The sequence below is a fragment of the Somniosus microcephalus genome, chromosome 6, assembly GCF_052327205.1.
Source record: "Somniosus microcephalus isolate GS21.2 chromosome 6, FLI_Smic_1.0, whole genome shotgun sequence".
NCBI classification, from domain to species: domain Eukaryota; kingdom Metazoa; phylum Chordata; class Chondrichthyes; order Squaliformes; family Somniosidae; genus Somniosus; species Somniosus microcephalus.
In genome coordinates this window covers 26,147,562-26,174,757 of record NC_140992.1, presented here as the reverse complement: position 1 = coordinate 26,174,757, position 27,196 = coordinate 26,147,562, and the positions used below count along the sequence as shown (strand labels likewise).

General features: G+C 44.8%; 1 protein-coding gene across 4 annotated transcripts in view; it reads right to left on the bottom strand.

The window, feature by feature from the left end:
- Positions 1-27,196, bottom strand: part of plod2 (procollagen-lysine, 2-oxoglutarate 5-dioxygenase 2) — a 159,423-nt gene that overhangs the window by 83,574 nt on the left and 48,653 nt on the right. For all 4 annotated transcript variants that reach the window (XM_085989861.1, XM_085989858.1, XM_085989859.1 and 1 more), the window contains exons 2-3: positions 22,814-22,905; positions 15,420-15,556 (exon numbers count right to left, since the gene is read on the bottom strand). In XM_085989861.1, the coding sequence (XP_085845987.1) occupies positions 15,420-15,556; positions 22,814-22,905 (229 nt within the window). The remainder of the gene's footprint in view (positions 1-15,419; positions 15,557-22,813; positions 22,906-27,196) is intronic.

Genomic DNA, 27,196 nt, shown 5'->3' with positions numbered 1-27,196 from the left:
TTTTTGACCACTTTGCACTGAGTTTTTGAATTTCATATTGAGGCATCATATCCACTACCTCCCCATCCCCCCCACCAATTCTAAAATAACTCCTCTTAACAAATCCTCTCCGTTTCCTACCATTCAGCTGGTTTCTTATCCATTCTCAAGGTTTAGTCAGAATCCACAGAGTTTAATGGATAGCCTTTTGTGTGGAACTTTATCAAAAAGTCTTTTGGAAGTCGAGGTACACAACATCTTAGTGCTTTCCACTGCATACAGACCAAGGTCCTAGGTTATATCACTGATCTGCATGGAGGTAGCCAATTTCAGCCTGCGTGTTACAAATGGCTATAGTGTTCCCAGCCCTGCAGGGCAAGGGCAAACAGAAGAAAAATCAGCCAGAGCCTTGCTGGAAATACACGTGTGTGGACGTCAGTTACTGATTGGGGGGATTACCAGTCACCACGATCCAGAGTCGAACAGCCTGCTGGCATTCACGGTAAAGCCTCGTGTGAATAATCAGCACCTAGGCAAGGATGATCAGTGCCCCTAGAATCATATCCCAGCAAACGCTAATGCCTTCAGGAGAGAAGAAAGCGGGCAAGAAAAAATTATTTACTTTCTATTTTGTACACTTCTTGTATATTGCATAAAAATCAGCTCCTATGGAACACTGGATGAATTTTTTCCCCCATTTTTGAAACCGACTGCTGGTTTTTGGTAGAACTAATGTAATCAAGTAAGTGAGAGAAGGTGTATGAAAAGAGACAGTCCAATGTTCAACCGGAGAAATGCAGGAATAAAAACAGAAAATGCTGGAAATACTCAGCAGGTCTCTCTCCACAGATGCTGCCTGACCTGCTGAGTATTTCCAGCATTTTCTGTTTTTATTTCAGATTTCCAGCATCCGCAGTATATTGCTTTTGTATTCAGAGAAATGCAGGGACGGGGAAGGAAGAGAACACCAGCCTGGACTGACAAGGATCAGCTGTTCTAGTTAAATCCTTTAAGCTATATTATAAAATCTTTCCATGGATACTACTTTGCCTCAAATGTTTGCACAGATTTTTTTTTAATTACATTTTCACTGCTATAGATAAGGAAAATTACTAATCAATCTTTAGGCCCTATCTTTTTTTTTTGAAGAGTTACTGAACATTCGCTCACTGGCAACACCATCTGCTACATGTCTCCGCATTAACTTCACAATCTAAAGTCTGGTAGAGCATGTGAATGCTTTTTTTGAGCTACAAGCCATAAGGCAGGTGCTAAGCAGATGCCACATTCTTCCCCTCCCCTCAGAGACAGAACTGAAGGCATTGAGCGTTCCCTGGGTTGTCTTTAGACAGCTCAACACAACCAGTTTCACAACAATCACCGGCATTAGCAGAAGCCAAGGTGAAGGGTGCTTGTCCAATTACAAGTGTAGAGCAGACAGCTAGACCACGAAGAATTTAGTGTCTCATCCTGAAAAAGAAGAAAAAAAAATAACAATGCCCCATGTCTAAATGGCAGATATTCAACTTTGTTCAGATATTAATTTGTACAACACCAACAGAGGAGGTGGTCTTGAGATAGAGCATGCGATTGTTTTTTTGTGTGTTAGAAGCCATAAGGCAGGTACCAGGCCACGGCCACATTAGATTTTACTCATTACAGCACCTGGGGAACGTTCAGTTCTCGGGTGTAGTGAAGAGGAAAAAAGGGCCTAGAGTAGGCACAGGCCCAGCAGTGCAATGGTAATGAGGTGGTGTTCCTGGCCTCCCATCTCATTTTCCTCATTGGACAACCATTGCACGCTCCTGTAGAGGGGTGGGGCTTGACAAAACCTGCTGGTAGAGCTTTTGGCAGGACCCCTGTAAACCGTAGGGATCCTTGGGGCAGCCTAAAGATCATGATCAGAGACAGGTAACTATAGATTTTTTTTAAGCATCCTCCCCTTGCCAAACAATCTTTAAGCCTCAAGGGGCTTCTGTCTGCTGCTGGAGGGATATGCCCAGAAGGATCCAATACCAGTCGCCAGGAGTATGGTTACAAACCTCTCAGGCCTGCAGCTGTGCTCGTGTTGGCTGCTCTACATTCCATCACTTGGCCCAACCAGAAAGTGCAGCCAAGCCATGCAAATGACCCAGGACAGGAAACAAGCACTGGTCTCTCTGTCTGCAGGTGCAGCACCGCTCTAGTAAGCAGCACCTGCCAGGCACCCAAGGAGAAAAATCTACCTTCATATGTCCATGTTCAGCTGCAGTTTGCACTGTATGTGTACCAGAAAATCACAAATTAATTCAGTTTAACTTAAGTCGGTGACATTCTCATTTCGATCAGAGGTTGTAGATTCAAGCCCCATTAAGAATTGAGCCTATAATCTAGGCGGATACTTTGATGTTGTACTGAGGGAGTCTGCATTGTCAGTGGTCCTGCCTTTTGGATGAGACATTAATCCAAGACCCTGTCTGTCTGCCTGCCTGCTCAGATGGTTGTTACCTGCATAACGATAGTTATTATACTTCAAAAGTTAATTCCTCTGCTGTGAAGTGCTTTGGGACATCCGGAGGATGCAATAACTTGGCATATAAATGCAATAGTGCTCCGACGGTTCAGAGGATAAATGCACAGAGATCATAATGAATGGGAGCGGCAGAAAAGATAGGGAATGGAGGGAGGGAATGGAGGGAGGAGAGGAAGAACAAAAAAGGGGGGGGGGAGAAAGGAAGAAAAGTCAGTCCAGGTTCCCACTCATCGCTATACTCTGATTGTATCAACATCAAACGAGACAAGATCTGGGTCAACTGTGTTTCTCTCCACTCACCCCACCCCTCCTCCTACCAAACAAACGATCTCCATGCATTCACCATTATGTGAATGTCATGAAAAGCAGCACTTGCACAAGTTTGCTGGCATCAGATGAACTCTATTCTGGCATAAGCCAGTGCCTTTAGTAGAGAGAGCTGAAAACCAAAAATAACAGAGCAGCAGTTCAGACAGGGTGAAGGATAATTTCATTTACCCAAGTTATAAGAACATAAGAACTATGAGCAGGAGTGGGCCATTCGGCCCCGCGAGCCTGCTCCGCCATTCAATAAGATCATGGCTGATCTTCTACCTCATCTCCACTTTCCTGCACTATCCCCATATCCCTTGAATCCCTTAATACAGGAAACTTTGTGCTATCCGGCACCGACGGGACCGAGCTGTTGCCGTCCCCTCAAAACTGCCGGACACACCAGCGTTAATGTTGAAGCATACGGAGCTTTTCATCTCCGTATCTGACAACAAACACTGTTGCTTAGCAACAGCTTCTAAACAGTCGGCCCGTACCTTGGAAGCGTCTCTCTGAAGCTGTTGCTAAGCTACAGAGACTTTGCAGAGCCTGACTGTTGAAAAAAAAGCCACGAGAAGAAAAAAAACCTAACAAAACGGCTCCTGATTTTTGCCGGTGGCTCGAGCTTGCCGGACATTTAGCCTCTGGATAACACAAAGTTTCCTGTATCCCAAAATCTATCAATCTCTCTCTTGAATATACTCAACGACTACCCCAGAGGGCTGTGGAGGCTCAGAGAATTCCAAAGATTCACCATCCTCCGAGTGAAGAAATTTCTCCTCATCTCAGTCCTAAATGGCTGACCTCTAAATTCACTGGTCCTCAGAAATCCAACAGGTGCTACGTATACAAAGGAACAGGTCACACAAGGAGGCAGAGTTATTCAAAGTTACATTTAAAAAATGCAGACTTCCCATTCTGCTGCAACAACAATCTTCCAAAACAGCCTCACATTCTTTGAGTTTAAGCAAACTCGTTTTCTTTGGCAATCTCAGCAGACACTTGTTAAATCGTGCAGACACCATTGCTCATTTTCTCCGTGTCTGGGGAACTAACTCCAGGGAGTGACAGAGATAGACAGAAGGAAAATGTAAAAGTAACAGAAAGGGGAAGGAGCAGAGCACTTAATGTTTCAGCATTTTCTGTTTTTATATCAGATCTCCAGCATCCACACTATTTTGCTTCTGTTCAATAACGTACTTATCCAATTACCAGCCAACAATTCATGCACCTTATTTAGAATCTTGAGCTGCAAGAGGCCACAGGCTGTGGAATTTAGCCTCGGCAGGGGCTCAAGCCTGAGATGAGATGCCTTTGGACAGGATTTTCTTTTCTTTTTCTTCTTCCCCTAAAATTAATACTCGTGTGAAGTAAGTAATATGAGTTTGATTCTTGCAAGAGTTTGTTACTAATGGGAGTTATCCATTTTTAAAAAAAGTTAGACAGCAAAGGATGGCAGTGCAAGGAGCCCTTGTGATGTATATGGAACGCAATATGTGGGCCATGATGGATTCTCAGTATATCCAGGGGTAGCACTGTCAGAAAATTGAATCTCGAACAGAGAACCTCTGCTTCAGAAACAACTGCCCACCCTCCACAGCAGAGAGGATGAGGTGTTTCTGGATCGTACTGTCCAGAATGTGGACACAGTGCTGGATATCTCAGGTTAGAGTCATACAGCACAGAAAGAGGCCCTTCAGCCCATCGTGTCCACGCCAGCCATCAAGCCCTGTCTATTCTAATCCCATTTTCCAGCACTTGGTCCATAGCCTTGTATGCTATGGCATTTCAAGTGCTCATCTAAATGCTTCTTGAATGTTGTGAGGGTTCCTGCCTCTACCACCCTTTCAGGCAGTGAGTTCCAGATTCCAACCACCCTCTGGGTGAAAACGTTTTTCCTCAAATCCCCTCTAAACCTCCTGCCCCGTATCTTGAAACGATGCCCCTGGTTATTGACCCCTCTACCAAGGGGAAAAGTTCCTTTCTATCTACCCTATCTATGCCGCTCATAATTTTGTACACCTCAATCAGGTCCCCCCTCAGCCTTCTCTGCTCTAAGGAAAACCACCCCAGCCTGTCCAGTCCCTCTTCATAGATGAAGCGCTCCAGCCCAGGTAACATCTTGGTGAGTCTCCTCCTAATGCAATCACATCCTTCCTATACTGTGGCGACCAGAACTGCACACAGTATTCCAGCTGTGTCCTAACTAGCGTTTTGTACAGCTCCATCATAACCTCCCTGCTCTTATATTCTATGCCTCAGCTAATGAAGGCAAGTATCCCATATGCCTTTTTAACCACCTTATCTACCTGTCCTGCTGCCTTCAGGGATCTATGTACATGCACACCAAGGTCCCTCTGATCCTCTGTCCTTCCTAGGGTCCTACCATTCATTGTGTATTTCCTTGCCTTGTTAGTCCTCCCAAAATGCATCGCCTCACACTTTTCTGGGTTAAATTCCATTTGCCACTGTTCTGCCCATCTGACCAACCCGTCTATCGTCCTGCAGCCTGAGGCTTCCCTCCTCGCTATTTACCACTCCACCAATTTTTGGGTCATCTGCGAACTTACTGAACATACCTCCTACATTCATATCTAAATCATTCATGTACACTACAAACAGCAAAGGACCCAGCACCGATCCCTTCAGTACACCACTGGACACAGGCTTACAGTCACAAAAACAACCTTCGACCATCACCCTCTGCCACCTGCCACTAAGCCAATTTTGGATCCAATGTGCCAAATTGCCCTGGACCCCATGGGCTCTTACCTTCTTGACCAGTCTTCCATGCGGGACTTTGTCAAAAGCCTCACTGAAGTCCATGTAGACTACATCAACTGCACTACCCTCATTCACACACCTAGTCACTCCCTCGAAAAATTCAATCAAATTGGTTAGACATGATCTCCCCCTGACAAAGCCATGTTGACTATCCTTGATTAATCCTTGCCTCTCCAAGTGGAGACTAATTCTGTCCCTCAGAATTTTTTCCAATAATTTCCCTACCACTGATTTTAGGCTCACTGGCCTGTAATTCCCTGGTTTATCCCTACTACCCTTCTTGAATAATGGTACTACGTTAGCTGTCCTCCAGATGCAGGGATAATGTAGAGAGTGACCACCCACGGGGCAGCAGAGGGGAGCCAGGACTCAAGAGCAGGGAACTGTCCAATAGATGCAGTGTTGGACAAGTATCAGGTGTACCACAACAGCACCTCAGAGAAGGGTGGCCTTGAGCAACAGTGTGGCACTGTGGAGCAAGGGACTATCCGATGGGGTGAGAAGAAGGTGGCCTACAAGGATAGAAGAGTGGTAGTAATGGCAGATTCTACAGGCAAGGGTATAAATAGACTTTTTTTTTTTACAGTCATGACTGGGCATCCCGCTTGGTATGTTGCCTCCCTGGTAGGGTGAAGGACATCACCGAACAAGTGGAAAAACTGCTGGAAAGGGAAGGTGTGCAGCCAAGGGTTGTGGTCCATGTTGGAACAAATGTCAGAGGTAAAGTATGTTTGCAGGAGTTCTTTTTAATTAATTCCTGGGATGTGTGCATCACTGGCAAGGCTGGCATTCATTGCCCATCCCTAGTTGCCCCCCTTCTTGAAATGCTGCAGTCCATGTGGTATTCTTTATAACAGCTTGATGCAACTGAGTAACTCGCTAGGAAACTTCAACGGGCAGTTAAGAGTCAACCATGTTGACGTGGGACTGGCGTCACACATAAACCAGATTGGGCAAGGACGGCAGGTTTCCTTTCCTAAAGGACATTAGGGAACAAGTTTTTATTACAAGCCGCAGCTTTATGGTCACTTTAACTGGTGCTACCTTTTTATTTCCAGATTTTTTTTCCCCCCAAACGGAATTCAAATTCGCTGGTGGGGTTTGAACTCACATTTTCGGGATTACTGTCCGGGCCTCTGGATTACTGTCCGGGCCTCTGGATTACTAGTCCGGTAACATAACTATGACACTACCATACTCCAGATAATGGGAAATAGAAATGAATCTCCATATCACAGGAATCTTATAAAATTGCAAGATAAATGCTAAAACTGAGGGTGTCCATTTGATTTTTGCTAACGCTATAAACTTATAAATAAAACTTAAAATGATAGAATTAAAAACCAAAGGTTTTTCCTTCCTATGCACATCCAAACAACCTTTACTGATACATTTCATGGTATCCTTTTGAATTTTAGGAGGCTGAAAAAGGACACTGCAGTATCCTACGTTATTTTCCTCAAATCCTATGCGTTAGCAGTACTATAAAGGTTTTGGTACAGGTGCGTAATATTCATTTTGCAGATGCGGTCTATTTAGAACCAAAACCTCCACTTTTAAGTCGAAAATGGTTGGAGGGCGAGTGGGGGGTTGCGAAGAGAAGGAAGTAAAATAAAAATTGGAGGGGGGAGTCAAACCTGTGCTTCATCCTTTCTAGCTATTGGGGGCGTTGGTGATAGCGTGGCCTTTCAGTGGCAGAGGGAACTGGGCCAGGTAGTCTGGGAAAAATGATAGAATCATAGAAATTTACGGCACAGAAGGAGGCCATTCGGCCCATCGTGCCTGTGCTGTCAGAAAGAGCTATCCAGCCTAATCCCACTTTCCAGCTCTTGGTCCGTAGCCCTGTAGGTTACGGCACTTCGAGTGTGTGGTGTATGTAACCTGTTCCACCTTAAGAGAACTTAAGCCTGTTCCACCTTAAGAGATGTACTACTTTCTCTGGCTGCTGTATATGTAATACCGGTGGTGACCACTGGTATATAAGCACTGTGTAGTAATATTGTATTTAGTTTTAGTCCTGACCTCCAACCAGTAAAGACCTGTTGAACTTTAATCTTGTAGTCTGTGTTAGTAATTACAACTAGAACACACAGACTTAACAGTGGCGACGAGTCCGATTCTTACCCTGCGGCAGTTTATATCCACGGCGGCTTCGTCCACAGAACGGACGTCGAAGAGAGGCTTCCACCCTCATCACCCTGCTGGAAGACACGTCGCGCGGCAGACATCGAGAAACCAGAGTGCAGAAGACATCCTGAACTCGAAGCCTCAATCAGCGGCTGTCAGCTATCTTCTTTCTACCTCGGTGGTGGGTAAGCCGGGCAGCGACGCGACCAGAAAGTCGGCCGCGTTGGCTGTACAGACGGGGAGGGAAGACGGAGGAATAAGGGCGGTGAGATCGATCGCGACCGGAGATAAGGGCCGGGCCGCATTCGGGCCGAAAGGCGCAGTGCGGGGACATCAATCGCGGCTGGTGATAAGGGCCGGGCCGCATTCGGGCTAAAAAGGCGCAGCGTCTGGGGCAACTGAAGGCGCGAGAGCCGCGGTGAAGCAGAGACAGCGTCGGGGGATGGGTGAAGACCGCCAAGCGCGGGAAAACCGCCATTTTGTAGGCGGAGGACGAAGACAAGAGCTGGAAGCCGCCATCTTGGATAAAAATTAAAATAAATTAAATTGCAACGATGCCTAAACATGGGAACATTAATACCTTTGATAGCGACATCGAAGATTGGGCCATGTATGTAGAACGCATACAAAATTATTGTAAAGCAAATAAAATCCCAGATGAAGAGAAAGCACTAACATTATTAAACTTAATGGGTGCGAAGACATACGGGCAACTGAAATACCTTTTATCACCAGATGAACCGGCGGATAAGACGTTCGAGGAGATTGTTACTGTCCTGAAAAATCATCTAAACCCCACACCGCTGATGCTAGCGGAACGATTTAAATTTTACAGCAGAAGGCAGCTGAAGGATGAAAGCAATGCTGAATATTTAATGGAATTGCGTAAGCTAGCAAAGTACTGTCAGTTTGGAACGAGACTGACAGAGGCGCTACGAGATAAATTTGTGTGTGGTTTATTAAAAGAAGATACACAAAAGCGACTGCTCGAGGAGAATGAGCGGACGCTTGAGAAAGCGGTCACTATGGCAGCAGCACACGAAGCCGCAGCGAGATGCACGGCAGTAATGCAGCTACGGTCACCAGAACTCAGTACAAATAAATTGGGTTTGAGTACTGTAAAATGTTATCGTTGTGGAAAGACAACGCACGATCAGAACCAGTGTTGGTTTAAAAACCAAGAATGCAGAACGTGTGGCAGGCTTGGCCACATAGCTAAAGTATGCCGATCAGGAAAGAAGACCAGCAACAAAAAGTCACCGCATGGAAAATACATAAAGGTGCACAAGGTGACAAAGAACAGTTCGAACGAACAGAAGTCAGATTCAGACGCTAGCAGTAATGAACTGGGTAGCTTAAGAGTACACAACGTTGGTAAGGATGCAGATCTCCAGACAATTTGGGTCACCCTTCAGATAGCAGGAGTCCAAGTAAAGATGGAATTGGACACTGGATCGGCATTGACGGTCATGAATAAGAAAGATTACAAAAGGTTATTCCAACATATTCCCCTACGGGATACGGAGATTATATTGAAAACATACACGGGGCAAAGAGTGTACCCCATCGGAAAGATAGAGGTAAAAGTGGTCCACAAGGGCGAAGAAAGCCAAGTAATGGACTTATATGTGCTACCTGAAGGAGGTCCACCACTACTGGGACGGGAGTGGATTAGGAAAATGAATATGGACTGGCACTCCTTGAAGGCACGAACGGTAGATTCCGGGGAAACAGATGTCAAACCCTAAACGATTGTCCAAAATATTGGATGATGCTAAAGAGGTGTTCCAGCAGGGACTGGGAACACTGAGAGGAATTACGGCAAACATCAAGATTGATGAACATGCACACCCAAAATTTTTTAAAGCCAGACCGGTACCCTATGCAATACGACCTACTGTAGAAGCGGAACTGGAAGCGCTAGAACGTTCAGGTGTACTGTCTAAGGTAAATTGGAGTGAGTGGGCTACGCCCATTGTTCCCGTTATGAAACGTCCTTCGAGCAACAAGCCAGGAGAACCAGGGAAGGTTCGCATCTGTGGAGATTTCAAAATCACCGTTAATCCGGTGCTTCACACGGTGCAGTATCCGCTTCCGTGGATTGAGGATATTTTTGCTTCGTTGTCTGGCGGGAAACACTTCATCAAGATAGACCTGGCGCAGGCGTACTTGCAGATGGAGGTTGAAGAAGAGTCACGCCAATACCTCACGATCAACATGCATCGAGGTTTGTAACGGTACAATAGGCTGGTTTTTGGAGTGGCATCGGCTCCAGCAATTTGGCAGAGGGCCATGGAGCAGGTATTACAGGGAATTCCAGGCACACAATGTTACCTGGACGATATTCTGATTACAGGTGATGGTGATGAAGAACACCTCGCAAACTTGGAACTGGTGCTCAACAGACTGAAAGAGTATGGACTTAGAGTTAATCGGCAGAAATGTGAGTTCTTCCAGAAGCGGATCTCGTACTGTGGTCATGTCATTGACCGGGAGGGGCTTCATAAGTCTCCTGACAAGATAGAGGCAGTTATAAAGGCTCCCGCTCCGGATAATGTCTCTCAGTTGAGGTCGTTTCTAGGATTGATTAACTATTACCATAAGTTTCTACCGAATCTATCCACGGTACTGCACCCGTTGAACGCTCTTTTACAGAAGGGGGTACCATGGGAATGGAGCGAAAACTGTAAGAAGGCATTTCGCAAAAGCAAAGAATTGATCACCTCAGAGGAAGTGTTGGCTCACTTCAACCCGACACTGCCTATTCGGTTGGCTTGTGATGCTTCTCCATATGGTATTGGGGCAGTACTCTCACACAAGTTGCCAAATGGCACGGAAAGGCCAGTCGCGTTTGCATCCAGATCATTGACCTCCGCTGAGCGCAACTATGCGCAGATCGATAGGGAGGCTCTCAGCCTTGTATGGGGAATGAAGAAGTTTAATCATTACCTGCAGGGCCAAAAATTCACACTTCTGACAGACCATCAGCCATTGGTATCCATTTTTAACCCTAAGAAGGGTGTTTCAGTGATGACAGCACAGCGTCTCCAGAGATGGTCCCTTTTCCTAGGGGCACATCAATATCAAATAGAATTCAAAGGTACGAAGCAGCATGGCAATGCTGATGGGCTGTCGCGCCTGCCACTACCTGAAGAAGAAACGACGAAAGTTGACCCTGTTGAGTTATTTCATTCGACCATCATCGAGTGTTTACCAGTCACCAATGCAAGTATTGAAAGAGAAACCAGGAACGACCCGACACTGTCCAGAGTCTACGAGGTGACAGTGAAAGGATGGCCAACACGTGGTGATCCTCTGTTACCGGCATTCTCGGCAAGGCGAGACCAGCTGTCCGTCTGCCATGGTACTTTGATGTACGGGACAAGAGTGATTATTCCTCCCAAGTTAAGGGAAAGAGTTCTAAAAGAACTGCATGAAGGTCATCTGGGGGGAGGTAAGATGAAAAGTCTTGCTAGGGCTTATGTATGGTGGCCGGGTATTGACCAACAGATAGAGGAGTTGACGAAAAGCTGCGCTGGGTGCCAAAAAGTGCAAAATGCACCTCCGATCGCACCACTACACCCATGGGAATGGCCTTCAGCCCCATGGCAACGCGTACATATTGACTTTGCTGGTCCATTCATGGACTCCATGTTCCTAATTGCGGTGGACGCACATTCCAAATGGCCAGAAGTGAGCAAGACGAATACCACTACTTCAGAAAAGATAATTGCGGTGTTAAGAACAATATTCGCAAGGAACGGATTGCCAGAACAGATCTGTTCAGACAACGGACCACAGTTCGTGTCGGAAGAATTCCAAAAATTCTTAAAGAAGAATGGGGTGAAACATTATTCCTCTGCCCCATATCATCCGGCGACAAACGGGTTGGCCGAGAGATTTGTCCAAACATTCAAAAAGGCAATAAAGGCCATGAACGATGATCAGATTCCGCTACAGCACAAGGTGGACAATTTCCTAATGGCATATCGAAACGCCGCTCATGCAGTGACTAACCAAAGTCCTGCCATGATGTTTTATAACAGGAGGTTGCGGTCCAGGTTGGACTTGTTAAAACCAAATGTGCGGAGGGAAGTGGAAAACAAACAGTTCCGGCATATTAATAACAAGACCACTCGAAGTTTCGACGTAGGACAACCAGGGTTGGCAAGGGGCTATGGAAATGAAAAATGGCAGTCCGGAACAATTCGGGCCAGACAAGGACCTCTGATGTACACAGTAGATATTGGTAACAATGTGATAAGGCGTCATGCGGATCAACTGGTAGAATCGAGAGCAAGGGTCGAACCCATGGTTGCGACAGAGACAACTGTGGAAGACGTTAATGAACCTGAAGCATCTACCTCGGCAGGGAATGTACCTGATGATGATAACACCCAATGCATGGGAGACCAACTAGAGGAGTCACCTCAGCAACAGGAATCAGAGACCACTGAAAGGCGTTATCCAAACCGAATCAGAAGGCCTCCTGAGAGACTGAACCATTGAACTGTTTATACCTGAAGTTATATATGTTATTATGTTATGTTAAATGGGGATATGACTGTTAAGCTAAAAAGGGAGGATTGTGGTGTATGTAACCTGTTCCACCTTAAGAGAACTTAAGCCTGTTCCACCTTAAGAGATGTACTACTTTCTCTGGCTGCTGTATACGTAATACCGGTGGTGACCACCGGTATATAAGCACTGTGTAGTAATATTGTATTTAGTATAGTCCTGACCTCCAACCAGTAAAGACCTGTTGAACTTTAATCTTGTAGTCTGTGTTAGTAATTACAACTAGAACACACAGACTTAACAGAGTGCATATCCAAGTACTTTTCAAATGTGATGAGGGTTTCTGCCTCTACCACCCTTTCAGGCAGTGACTTCCAAACCCCCTTCACTGGGTGAAAAAAGTTCTCCTCAACTCCCCTCTAATCCTTTTACCAATTACTTTAAAAACATTTAATTAATATACATCTGGGTGCTGCATTCTTCATACATAAATCATGCCTTAACTCCTCCACTGGTTTATTGGGTAAATATTCCCACTGGTGTGGATTTGAGCCACACAGACCTGGACAACCTGAGACCAGATCCCAGTCTGTGCTGATTTTACTGATCTCAGCCAGTTTGGCAGTACAGGTGCTACAATTGGCCACAGCACCCCTCGGCTGGGGATCAGGGCGTAGAAAATAGAGTAGCCAAGGTGCTGGATCACTGTTCAGTGGCCTCTTCTGGAAGGTGTACGTGGACAGAATTGGATTCATGTGTTGAATATTTGTCCTCAATAAAAAATGAAGAACTCTGTGCTAGAGATTGGAACACTGCCCCACTTTTTGAAACCAGTGGCAGCATGAAACACTACCAGGTCAGTTACAGCACATTGCAAACAAAGTAAAGCTCCATCTGCTTTGACCCATTATTATGCTTCATAAATCACACCAGAGTGACAGTTTACATTTCGCACAAAATCATTTTTATGGCCCTTCTCTGCATTGGTGAGTGAGTGACTGAGCCTGACAGACAACTTGGTGCCAAATTACCGCTAGTTTCCCTGCTGTGGACCCGGTGATTCACATACTCTGGCACATTATAATTAGAGCAGATTTGGAACACTACACTGACACGTCAGAAGGGAGCAAACTCAAGCCATGTCGATTCTTCCGATGAAAAAGCAAAAACTTGGAGGTTACCAGCAAAACCAATCTTGCATTTAACTGAACCGTTAACAAGAATATTATATACATTTGGAGCTTCCTTATGTACACTAGAAGAATTTACATTTCTAAGTAGCTTTGTGGAATTAGAAAACACATTTGAAGAGCAAATTGCACCTTGAACATTTCCAGTGCAGCCAACATAATTCTACTTTTTGAAGAGATCAATCAGACCTTTACTGTCTGGCTTTCAACTCAAAACGAACAGACCAGAATGGATTGTTTAACGGGATGGAATTACTGAATAGCACTCCAGAACTGGAACCATGGCTGATTTTTCTCCTTCCTTGCACAGGCCACTGTGGCCAATTGCAACACTCTTACAACTACCTGGCTGAGATCAAATAACTCTGTACAGATTGAGAATCAAGCCTGCAACCTTTTGATTTCTGTGGCTTAGTACCACACAAGGCATTGCCTTTACCTAGTACGATAGCAAAAACGAGAAGGCTCTAATCTAGAGCCGTCTTTTGTCTCCACTAGTCCCATCACCATCTTGTCACGTTTTGAATACCTCTTGATGTCTCTTCACTTCTCTTTTGTTCTCTCCCAGTCTGGCCTTTCAATCTATTTCATTTCCTGTGCTTTTTCAGTCTTGACCATGGGTTTTGACCCGAAACATTGACTCTATTTTCTCTCCATGGATGTTGCCTGTCCTGCTGAGTTTTTCCAGCATTTTCTGTTGTTACTGCCTTTACCTAGAAGTCCTCCAGGGGAGCTCATATACATAGGATTTATATTTACATTAAGTGACGTCAAACTTTGAAAGCAGTGTGCACTCTTGAAGTAACTAAGGCATCTCATGATTGATTTTTTTTTCCATTTTTCTTGGGGCAGGTTTTTCTCAGCCTTTGTGCTGACAGCAGTGATCGGTACAGATGCTGACTGCTGGAGTTTGCAGCCTGGATGCCCCAATGGCATTAACCTCGAAGAAGTTTGTGTGGTAAATCAGCATTGCGGGCCTCCAGAAAGATGTGCAATAAATTTGTACATGGTCTCAATGAATTTGGAGATAGATGATGATTTTTAGAAGCAGACTGAAATTAACATTTATTTGGATGCTTGATCATTCAGTTCTCAAAGTGCATTAGACTCAAATACGATTACACTGCAGTACAACATGGCAACTGAGGACAGCAATCATTATTTGAAATCTTCCCACCCCCCAACCTCCAGAAACATACCACCTGCAATGTATTCTTTCAACTGCCCAAACAGTTCCGACCTCAGTTACCATGGCAAGTTCTTACGCCTGTTCTCTATAGCACAGCAAGTGAAAGGTTAACTGAATGAGGTCAACAGCTTCTGCTTGCAAAAAGGAGTTTATTCGTTTTTTTCCCCCACTAATGCGCAGTAAAAGCTCTATGCCAGTTTACATGGGAAACACGCTTACTCTATGCATATACTAAATGAGAATTCAAGGGAGGGAAACCGTACTCAGCAAAGAAATAGTCAAACACAGCTGAAAACACCTGGGGTTTATTATCCCTAGAACGACTGCTAAATTAGCATAGATAAATTTGGCACAAAGGCATTAATTAGTACACTAAAAACAGCATACATGAATTTAAACCCTTTAATGTGATGTTCAATGATACCTAAAAATAAAGCCACAGAAAGTTATTCCTCAAAATAATCATTTTTTTTTTTTTTTTTTTTAAAAAGAAGTATTTAAAAATGTTGAAACCAGCCGACAGACGGGATGAAGATTTCCTTCTTTTGTTGGCTGGGTGACCCATAAGTAGAACATATACTGTACTTCAAACCTTGCCAGATTAGGTAGAACAGTTCACATATGCTCCAGGCAGTCACTCATGGCAGTAGGGGTGTTAGTAATTCCACACACTAAAACAACCAGATCTAACGTCTGGGTTCAATGCTGCATAGCTCCACAAAACTGTCTGCGCAACTGCCACTGAGCGATATACTTTTCCAGCCAATCGAAACCATCAAGAAAAAAAAAAGGTTCAAACACACCGTACCCGTCAGTGAACAACACTACGAGGTCATCACGATCAGCATGATTTTGCATCTCCTCCTTCAACAATCGCACTTTCTGTCCCCCGCCAATTGAGTAAGGTACATTTCCTCCCCGCCACTCCTCCTCTGCACCAAGTACCTGCGTGGAGGGGAGAAAAAAAATGTTTAAAACCAAGTTTTGAAAGCATTATTAATCACATGAGGAAACAAAGGACTCGATTTTTAACCCCCCCCCCCCCGCCACCAAACGGTCGTGAGAGGGCCGGTGGGGGAGAAATGGTGGGAGAATTTTGGGATTGTGGAAATGGAAGCTAAGAAAGAAAACTGAAATAAAATGAAGGAGTCACCATGTGGAAGGGATAATGGATAAATAATGCAGAGGTTCAGGGATGTTCTGAAACAAAGGGCTCATAGGTAACCTCGTCAGACACGAGTGAGGTCACTACAGACGCTAGTTAGAGAAAATGGGTAAAGTAAGATGTAAACTAATCAAGGAGATGAGACAGGATGTGGAATAGGGTAAACTAATCATCAGGATGCCAGTACACTTTACACCTAATCTCAGCCTATTACCATCTCGTCTAGCTCTTTTACTTCTTTTGTTTCTTTCACTTCTTTTGTCCGATCGCAGCCCTGCCTTCGATCTATTTTCTTTTCTTTCCAGTTTTGAAGAAGGGTTCGACCCGAAACGTCAACTCAAATTTCTCTCCACGGATGTTGCCTGACCTGCTGAGTTTTTCCAGCATTTTCTGTTGTTATTTCGGATTTCCAACATCTGCAGTATTTTGCTATCGGACAGTAACAAATGTGCAACCAAAGAGATGGGACAGATTATAGGATAGTAGAAACCAGGAGGGAAAACCCCAGATAGAGAGCGACAACAGAGAGCGCCAACCTGGGAGTGAGAATCTGGCAGCAAGAAATCTAGGAGCAACACTCGACAGCAGGGACCTGGGGACAGAAACCCTACGTAGAGGTTTGGGCAGAGATTGATCACCTCGGACCAAATCAGGATAATAATATCTATATAACAGCAAAATACTGCAGATGCTGGAAATCTGAAATAACAACCGAAAATGCTGGAAATACTCAGCAGGCCAGGCAGCATCCGTGGAGAGTGTCACCATGTGTAAGGGATAATGGATAAATAATGCAGAGGTTCAGGGATGTTCTGAAACAGAGGGCTCATAGGTAACCTCGTCAGACACGAGTGTCTCTCCACGAATTCTGCCTGGCCTGCTGAGTATTTCCAGCATTTTCTGTTGTTATTTAATATCTATATAAGTTGTGAATCTTATATTTTGGAATTGTACTTTAAACTGCGAACAGTGTTTGTTAGCATTTATTAAAGATAAATATTTGTAGGTGAAATCTGTTGCCTGCATGTTTGTTCAGACCAAACTTACATTTGAACCCTAAAAGGAAAATTGCAAACCTATTTGTTCGATCTTTCGAACATCTAGCGAATTCGGAGCAACAGGATCAAGCAACCCGACTGTGGTGTATGTAACCTGTTCCACCTTAAGAGAACTACTTTAAGAGATATACTACTTTCTCTTGGCTGCTGTATACTGTAATACCGGTGGTGACCACACCGGTATATAAGCGTTGTGTAAGGATTTGCTGGGCAGTTCAGCCCTGACCTCCGAATAGTAAAGACCTGTTAAAAGTTATTCTTGTTGTCTGTGTCCAGTGATTGATCTTAAACATAACTGGGACACACAGATTCAACAGTGGCGACGAGTCCGATCTTACCCTGCGGCAATTTTACATCCAAGGCAGCTTCGTCCTCAAAACGGGCGTCGAGAAGAGGCATCCGCCCTCATCATCCTGCTGAGCACCATCGCACGGGAGGCATCGAGAACCCGGGTTAAAAAGAAAAAGAATTCTGACCACGAAGCCCTCCATCAGCGACAGGTAGTGATCATCCCTTCTACCACGGTGGTGGGTAAGCCGATCAGCGACACGAGCAGAAAGTTGGCTGCGTTGACTGTGGAATAGGGGAGGGAAAACGGAGGAATAAGGGCGGAGAGCTCGACCACGGCCGGTAGAAAGGGCCGGGCTGCAATCGAGGCCGAGGCGCGCAGCGACTGGGGCAGCTTAAGGCACGAGAGCCGCGGAGAATTCAAACGTAGCCGGTGTAAAGGACCGGGCTGCAAGCGGGGCTGCGAGGCAAAGCAGCGTCGGGGAGTGAGAACCGCTGGGGAGGCGAGAACGGCAGCAGCAAGGCAATCGCCATTGCAGCCAGCAGGGGAAGAAGGCAAACGCGGGAATCCGCCATTGTAGTCGGCGGGGGGAAGAAGACGAGCGCGGGAAAGACCGCCAAGCGCGGGAAGCCGCCATTTTAGTAGGCGGGGGAAGAAGACAAGCGCGGGAAGCCGCCATTTTGAGAAGAAAAAAAAAAATTTAAACTTGCAAGGATGCCTAAACATGGGAGCATTAATACCTTTGATAGTGATATCGAAGATTGGACCACGTATGTAGAACGCATGGAAGTTTATTGTAAAGCAAATAAGGTACCAGATGATGAGAAAGCACTAACCTTATTAAGCTCAATGGGTGCGAAGACATACGGGCTATTGAAGCACCTTCTATCACCAAATAAACCGGCGGATCAGACTTTCGCGAATATTGTTACTGTCCTGAAAAATCATTTAAACCCCACGCCGCTGATGATAGCGGAACGATTTAAATTTTACAGGAGAACGCAGTTGAAAGACGAAAGCAACGCTGAATTTTTAATTGAACTACATAAGCTATCGAAGTACTGTCAGTTTGGAACAGGACTAGCAGATGCGCTGAGAGATAAATTTGTGTGTGGATTGTTAAAAGAAGGAACACAAAAGCGACTGCTTGAGGAGAATGATCTTACGCTTGATAAAGCTGTCACTATTGCAGCATCGCAAGAAGCTGCAGCGAGAGGCACTGCGGAAATGCAGCTACGGTCACCGGAACTCTGCACCAATCAAATGGTCTTGGGTACAGTAAAATGTTATCGTTGTGGAAAGACAGGGTCAACCGTCGGTGCCTCCTCCTCTGTAGGTAGTGGCAGGCGCGACAGCCCATCAGCATTACCATGCTGCTTTGTACCTTTGAATTCTATCTGATATTGATGTGCCCCTAGGAAAAGGGACCATCTCTGGAGTCTCTGTGCTGTCATCACCGAAACACCCTTCTTAGGGTTAAAAATGGATACCAACGGCTGGTGGTCTGTCAGAAGCGTAAACTTTTGGCCCTGCAGGTAATGATTAAACTTCTTTACTCCCCACACAAGGCTGAGAGCCTCCCTATCTATCTGAGCATAGTTGCGCTCAGCGGAGGTCAATGATCTGGATGCGAACGCAACTGGCCTCTCCTGGCCATTTGGCAACTTGTGTGAGAGTACTGCCCCAATACCATATGGAGAAGCATCACAAGCCAAACGAATAGGCAGCGTTGGGTTGAAGTGAGCCAACACTTCCTCTGAGGTGATCAATGCCTTGCTTTCGCGAAAGGCCCTCTTACAGTCCTCGCTCCACTTCCATGGTACTCCCTTCTGCAAAAGAGCGTTCAGCGGGTGCAGCACCGTGGATAAATTTGGCAGAAACTTATGGTAATAGTTAATCAACCCTAGAAACGACCTCAATTGGGATACATTATCCGGAGCGGGAGCCTTCACAACAGCTTCGATCTTGTCAGGAGACTTATGAAGCCCCTCCTGGTCAATGACATGACCACAGTACGAGATCCGCTTCTGAAAGAATTCACATTTCTGACGATTAACTCGAAGACCATATTCTTTCAATCTGGTGAGCACCAGTTCCAAGTTTGCAAGGTGTTCCTCATCGTCATCATCTCCTGTAATCAGAATATCGTCCAGGTAACATTGTGTACCTGGAATTCCCTGTAATACCTGCTCCATGGCCCTCTGCCAAATTGCTGGAGCCGATGCCACTCCAAAAACCAGTCTATTATACCGGTACAAGCCTCTATGCGTGTTGATCGTGAGATACTGGCGTGACTGTTCCTCAACTTCCATCTGTAAGTACGCCTGCGCCAGGTCTATCTTGGTGAAGTGTTTCCCACCAGACAACGAAGCGAAGATATCCTCAATCCGCGGAAGCGGATACTGCACCGTGTGAAGCACCGGATTAACAGTGATCTTGAAATCTCCACAGATGCGAACCTTCCCCGGTTCCCCCGGCTTGTTGCTCGATGAACGCTTCATGACGGGGACAATGGGCGTGGCCCACTCACTCCAGTCTACCTTAGACAGTACTCCTGAACATTCTAGCCCTTCCAGCTCAGCTTCCACAGCAGGTCGTATCGCATAAGGTACCGGTCTGGCTTTGAAAAATTTCGAGTTTGCATGTTCTTCAACCTTGATGTTTGCCGTAATTCCTCTGTGTTCCCAGTCCCTGTTGGAACACCTCTTTAGCATCGTCCAATATTCTGGACAATCGTTTAGGTTTAAGCTAAAAAGGGAGGATTGTGGTGTATGTAACCTGTTCCACCTTAAGAGAACTACTTTAAGAGATGTACTACTTTCTCTTGGCTGCTGTATACTGTGACCACACCGGTATATAAGTGTTGTGTAAGGATTTGCTGGGCAGTTCAGCCCTGACCTCCGAATAGTAAAGACCTGTTAAAAGTTATTCTTGTTGTCTGTGTCCAGTGATTGATCTTAAACATAACTGGGACACACAGACTCAACACCGACCCCATTCCCGGCCGTCCTGCCACTAGTTTCTGATCCCGCCCACCAGACAGACAATCAATCTGGCCGGCTGTTGGACAGGAGTATTCCCAGAAGTATTCAAATGAGGCCCTGTCGTTAACCTTGCAAGGGCCTCCACATCCCCAACCTTGCCGGGTTCTTCGCCTGCTACCAGGCTCTCCGCACCGCTGGCGCCCCCCACCCCCCCCTCAATAACCAATATCGGGGCGTACGTGTTTGACTGCTTAGCCTTAGTTTCTCTGCTGCTCATTGTCTTCAGTGGAGCACCAGAAGTTGCTGGGACAACAGCCTAATGAGGAAACATTGGACAGTGGTATATTAAGATTGGCCTGGACTCGGATGTAAAGTTCTCCCGTAATTCAACAGCATTCAAATGGAAAACTGCCAAGTTCCAGAGACCAAGTTTTGTTTGTCCTGTGGACGGCTGTACAGTCTTCGCTTACCTCTTAAGTGAGATATTTCTTCCGTAGTGCCACCAACTAAACCTTTAAATTTCAATTTTACAGCAATTTTTCTTGAAAAATTGATTTAGCTGCATTTTTCTTTTTTTAACTCCTTGACCCGTCTCTGATTGCGCTTGTGAAGTGCCTTGGACATTTTTCCTTCCGTGAAGTGCCTTGGGACATTTTTCCAAGTCAAAATGTTGCCCGTATCCTAACTCGCACCAAGACCCGTTCACCCATCGCCCCTGTGCTCACTGGCCTACAATGGCTCCTGTCCAGCAACACCTCAAATTCTTATCGTTGTGTTCAAATCCCTCCGTGGCCTCCCGCCCCCCCACCCCCCCCCATTCTCTATTACCTCCTCCAGCCCCACAACCTTTCGAGACCTCTAATTCTGGCCTCTTGTGCATCCCCGATTTTAATCGCTCCAACATTGGCGGTTGTGCCTTTAGCTGTCTACTCCCTAAGCTCTGGAATTCCCTCCCTAAGCCTCTCCGCATCGCTACCTCTCTCTCCTCCTTTATGACGCTCCTTAAAACCTACCTCTTTGCTCACCTGTCTCAATATCTCACGTGGCTCGGTGTAAAAGTTTGTCTGATAACGCTCCTGCGAAGCACTTTGGGACGTTTTATTACGTTAAAGGCGCTATATAAATGCGAGCTGTTGTTGTAAGCGGCACATGCAGGTCATGAATCCCTGAGGGCCTGAGGGAATTAAGGGTTACGGGGAGCGGGCAGGAATTTGGACATGAGTCTAGGTTCGGATAGGTCATGGCCCTGTGGGTAGCGGAGCGGGCCCAGGGGCCGTGTAGCCTGATCCTGCTCCTGTTTTCGTGTGTCTAATGCTGTTAGATTCAGGAGATAGTCCTGTCATAGTGGATTGGCGGTTAGGATCAGATCAGCCATGATCTTATTGAATGGCGGAGCAGGCTCGAGGGGCCAATTGGCCTACTCCTGCTCCTATTTCTTATGTTCTTATGTTCTCCTGGGACCATATATGTTTAATAAAGCAGCACCCATCATGTTCCCACACCGAACGTTCAAAACAGAGTGAAGGTTGTATTCCCAACCATGAAGCCAGCCAGTGAATGACAAGTTTTCCTTTTTAAAAAAACATCAGATACAAAGGCTATGTTTGTCGAGATCATTGTGAGGATCATTGCAGGGCCTTAATCCTGCAGTTTTTGTTTAACTTGCTGTCCTCCCCCCGTCCCTGCCCCAAGCAAAGTATTATTTCTTAAACAAGAGATGTTTTTCTCCCTACATTGAAAACTGAAGAGTATCGGGGCGCCTCTGGGAGTGGAGCTTGAAATAAAAAAGTATGCAGAAGTAGAGGGGGAAAAAAATTTAAACCAAGATGGCATAGAGAGCTACGTGAGAGAGAGGGGAAAAGTCAACATTCACTATTAATTTGAATATTTGCTCATGTTTTTCCCAGTCCAAATTGGCATTTCCACTAAACTCATTACAGATACACTTGCATAGCACAGCCTCTTATATACTTGCTGATGATGCACTGTGCGACTGCCACAGAGCGAATAAGTTTCAGCGCCGTTTCTGCTCAGGCAAAGTGTTGGAGGAAAAATGCAGCCAACTCAAACTTTCAAGAAAAATGCTGCAGAATTGCCATTGTGCTTTGGAAGACTTGGATAAAGGAAAGCTACTTAAAGCAACTATTCATCTTTAGATATTGTTTCTACCCATTCCTCTTTCAATCTACTGCTCATCCCTTATCTAAAAGCAGGTTGACATGACAGAGCAGTGCACCAGTAGTGTTATGTCCGTGAATAATTGAGACACGGACAGCAGGAGTGAACAAAGTAAGTCTTTACTGGTGGAAGTCAATAGTGAAACTAAAAACACAGAGGCTCAATAGCGCCTTTTATACAGGGGTGGTCACTGCCGGTCCTGCAGTCTGAGACCAGTTATTCTCTTAAAGGTACATACACAAGTAGGTCAGCTCAAATACCATTTTCCCTCCGTTCTTCCCAGAAGGAGCGCCTCAATTTCCAAGGTTCAGTATCTCCCATTCCAAAAAAAATCATGTTACAAATATGAAGGTATGTAGAAAATTGCAAGTGTAATTGCAGCATTACCACCACCTAGGTTACTCCTGTGCTAATATGTTAAGATGAATGATATCCTAAAGCATGGATTGGCCTACTGTGTTACCAACAAACCACTTTGAAACTTTAGGACTTGGAGCAACCTTCAGAAACCGCACTGCAAGCACTTACCTTGACTGTGTAATTGAGATGTTTAGCAGTCTGCATAAAGCGTTTGAAGCCATCAGTTTTTCTTGTTGCTACGGTAAGCACTAGAAGATTTTCTGAAATGAAGACATTCAAAAAAAATCAGAAATCTGGTACAAGAAAGGAGGAGGGTAAGCAATTAAAAAAAAAAAATCAGAACATGCTGCCAACGCACATCAAGCCAGTCAGCGTCATTGCAAGAAAGATGAACATTTCAGGTAGGAACCCATCATCAGGACTATACTCAGCATCAGAATGACATTGTTGAAGGTGGAGTATTTCATCCAAGTAGGTACTCCATAAGCTTTTTAAAATAGTTGTCCAGTTGTGATACAGGGAACCTTTGATTTTCACCCAGCGCCTTTGATCACAACGTTTCGACAAGTCTGGAACTCTTGCAATAAATTCCACGTGAAAATGTAATTTGCCTTTTCGTCACATTTCCTTACTTGTTTTACTTTGCTTATTATTATTCTTCTTCTCTTTGCGCTATTTACATTATAATTTCCCTTTATTGTAATTTCAAAATTCCTTCTTTCCTGTTCCTCAACATACATTATGTTATTTAGTTGTTTCTCCAGAGACATCTGCAGGAACACATTAAAACAAGTTACAATTTCCCAGTGCACTTATTGTCACAGGGCAGCTGTGCACACCTAATTGAGTGAGGACAATGTACTTCCAGTTTTACAGCCCATTCAGATTGCTATTGCTACAATTACAATACTAGGTTGCTTTGAACAGTCTCGCTTCTTCAGACCTTTTGAAAAGAGAACAGCAAAAGAGATTTGAGAATTTCTGACCAGCACAGAATCTTGCTTGACCTGACATTTTTCAGTCTAAGTATTTCTCATAATATTCTTTAAAAAAAAAACACTATTTATGTAATTAATTTGAAAGTGTTATGAAACATTCCTAATTAATTACAACCCACAGTTGAAAGTTGCAAATTACATACAAAAATTATTTGGATCTATGACGACATCACGTGGCATCTTGCTGGCTTGCTACGTTCCTTATAGCCAACTGTTCACTTTAGATGTCTGCAAGCATCAGCCGTGGGTCAGTGGGTAGCACTCTCGCATCCGAGTCAGATGGTTGTGGGTTCTCAAGTCTTACTCCAGAAACGTTAGCATAAAAATCTAGGCCGACACTCCAGAGCAGTACTGAGGGAGTGCTGCAATGTCAGGGGGGTGCCGTCTTTCAGATGAGAATTTAAACTCCCAGGTGGACTTACACGGCACTATTTTGAAGAAGAGCAGGGGAGTTATCGCCAGGGTCATTGCCAATATGTATCCCTCAAATCAACGTCACTAAAACAGATCTGGTCATTATCACATTGCTGTCTGTGGGAACTTGCTGTGCGCAAATTGGCTGCCACGTTTCCTACATTACAACAGTGACTACACTTCAAAAGTACTTCATTGGCTGTAAAGCACTTTGTGACATCCCGAGGTTGTGAAAGGTGCTATATAAATGCAAGTCTTTCTTTCTTTCAATACCAAATTACTGATTACATTACGGGAAAATTTTACACAGTAACAAGGCTGCAATTTCTAATTCCTACAGCATTTTACATAAGTACACATACTATAGCCTGGAAATTACTGTTTGCGACAACAGGGTACAACACATAGTAGTTTGTGCGATATTCCTTTGTCTGCTATTTAAGCGGGTTAACATCTCTGTTAAAGTAGCAGTTGAAGGAGTGTTATATGAATACGCTTTAATGGCCCAGAATTTGCAGTCCTGATGACAGTGAACTGGAGACATTCACCGTCATTTCATCTTTGAAACTGACCACAACTTCAGGATTTAGCACATGTGCAACCTAATGCGGAAATCCTGAAGTTGCAATCTGTTATCCACTGCACCTCCCCAGGCTGCGCTGCGCATCCCCCCCCCCCCCCCCCCCAGAGCTGGCAATCAGTGAAATCTCTCAAATCATTGAAACGGACGAAAACTTCGGCTCTCCCGCATGTAATTACACTGTTAAATTCCCCATTAAAAGTTAGATACAAAGGGATTAGGTGTAACTGGGGTTTTAACAGAGCAGTGACTGCTAAACAGAGGTTATGGCCCTGAAAAACTAACTTTAATTTTGTGCAGTGTCAAATGTATCCATTTTAATAAAAATATTATTTTTTAAGAAGCTTTAAAGAAACATTTAAAGTTTGTTCCTCTTTATTTCAGGTTTGCCTTTCCCCATGCGAGCCCCAACCTTTGTTTTGCTCGCTCTAACATTTTTAAAAAGCTAGAATTTTAAGAGCTTACCCACTTTCTGGTTCACTGTGAGAATTCTGCATTTTGATTGGCTGCTTAGACAGCTTGTTGACGTCACAAAGCAGCTCGCACTATGGGATTCCCACTATACTCCGTTGATTTGAATTACATGTCGGAAAAACCCAAACTTCTCGACACAGAGATTTTTGTGCAGAGCTTACTTCGGGGCCAGCGGCGAACGAACGTCTTTGCTTTGCTGCTGATCGCAAATTCTGGGCCATTATATCACCAACAGCAATTTTACTGGGGAGGAGGACGTGGAAGGCTATGCATCATGATGTCATTTGCAAATGGCATGTTGATAAATTTTAACAGGATTTACGCCAAGCCGTGTGTTTAGCAATAAATGATAAAAGGTCTGTCAAGTGCTCTCTCAGGAAGTACCTCTAAGCAGCACTTAAACTCAATCATCAGATACTTACGCAATTGATTGAAAACGATGTTGAATTGTTAATATCGTGAGAAACTAAAATGTTTTTTGCAGATCATATTGGCATCCCTACTGGATTTGATGTCTGATGAATTGACTTTATTTAGGGATCCGCCACTCCGTCAAAGCTGGCTAACGGTACAGATGCAGAGTCAGTATCATGAAATCCGCAACCAAATTCTAGGTCAGTTCCAACGATACCATTTTGTTTATGCAAAAGATCAAACTGTTCTTTGATGTGAAAGTACTTGTCTCGCTGTAGCTTTGTATTATTGGTGCAGACGTGCAAAGCGATCAGGTAATCGAACACATGAATCATGGTATTTGTATTGTAAATATGTATGAAGTATTGTTAAATTTCTTTGAGAATCTCCATCAAAAGAAGTTAACAAAATGCAGGATTTCACACACCTAATGGGTTAAAACCAGGAGTATGAAAACAGGGCAGGAGTGTTCCTGCAATGTGGAGCTTGGTCCAAACAAAAGGCTGTTTCAGTCCCTGCTTGAGGGGTAGGATGTGCTGACACAGAAAAGCTTTTCAAGACTAAACAAACTGAATTTGCCATGCCAGGAACGGGAACTTTGGACTGCAGAATCATCCCTGCAGATTTTATAAACAAACGTGTTCCCATGAGGGACAATTGGCCCATTACAGATTTTCTCATTGCATTTAAAGTCATATTATACTTTTTAGTATGCCACTTTTTGCATTTCATACAATTTAATTGTAAAATGAAGATATTATTTGCTTTGGACCAACAGTCCATGTGGTAAAATCTGCCAATTGAAAGAGAGTTTGGTAGATTATTTTGAGACTATGGGCAGGATTTTCATTGGGTCGTGGAGGCGGGATTGGAGGCGTGTGGAGGGTTAAAATCGCAAAATCAGGAGGCACGAACCCATCCCGCCCCCAACCCGCCTCCATGCCAGTTTCAAAGGAGGCGGATACCCGACCTGTGCTGGGAGCCGCCTCCCCGAGGCGGGAAGGAGATTAGTGCCAAGTAACTGCCTGTTAACAGGTAGTTAACAGGCAGTTTTTAGCCTAATCCCTATTATTATTCCTGAAGTGCAGGATTCCTGACGGCTCCAAACCACGGCAAGTTAGCGAGGCGGACAGTCGGGCTGAAAGGCTTAGAGGGTTCGAGATGTCCGGTGTTCAGGTGAGTGATGGGTGCATGAGTGCAAAGGTAAGTGTGTTTGGTGTGTGTAAAGTGTTTAAAGAAGTTTTACTTACCTTTACTTAATAATGCAGCCTACCTTTACTTAATAATGCAGCCTTCCTTCCTTCAGGTCTCAGGAGGCCCTCATCTCACCAGCACAGAAAGCAGAATGGCCGCGAGCTGTCAAAAGTTGCAGCATTCAGCTTTCTGTTCTGGAGAGATCTCTAAATCAGCCTGAGAGGAAGGAATTAACTTCGTGTACAGACGGTCAGTGTTTGACAGCTTCAAAGAGCTGTCAATCGCTGATATTTCATCTGTCAAAAGCTCTTGACAGATGAAATGTCAATCTGTGACATCGCCCGCTGGGCGGGCTCAACAAGGTCAATCAAGTGAAAATCAAGTGGGTTGGCCACAACTCGATGGAGGCGGGACTACAACCCCGAAAGTTGTAGTCCCGCCTCCTGCACGCCTCCAGTATCAAAATCCAGTCCTATG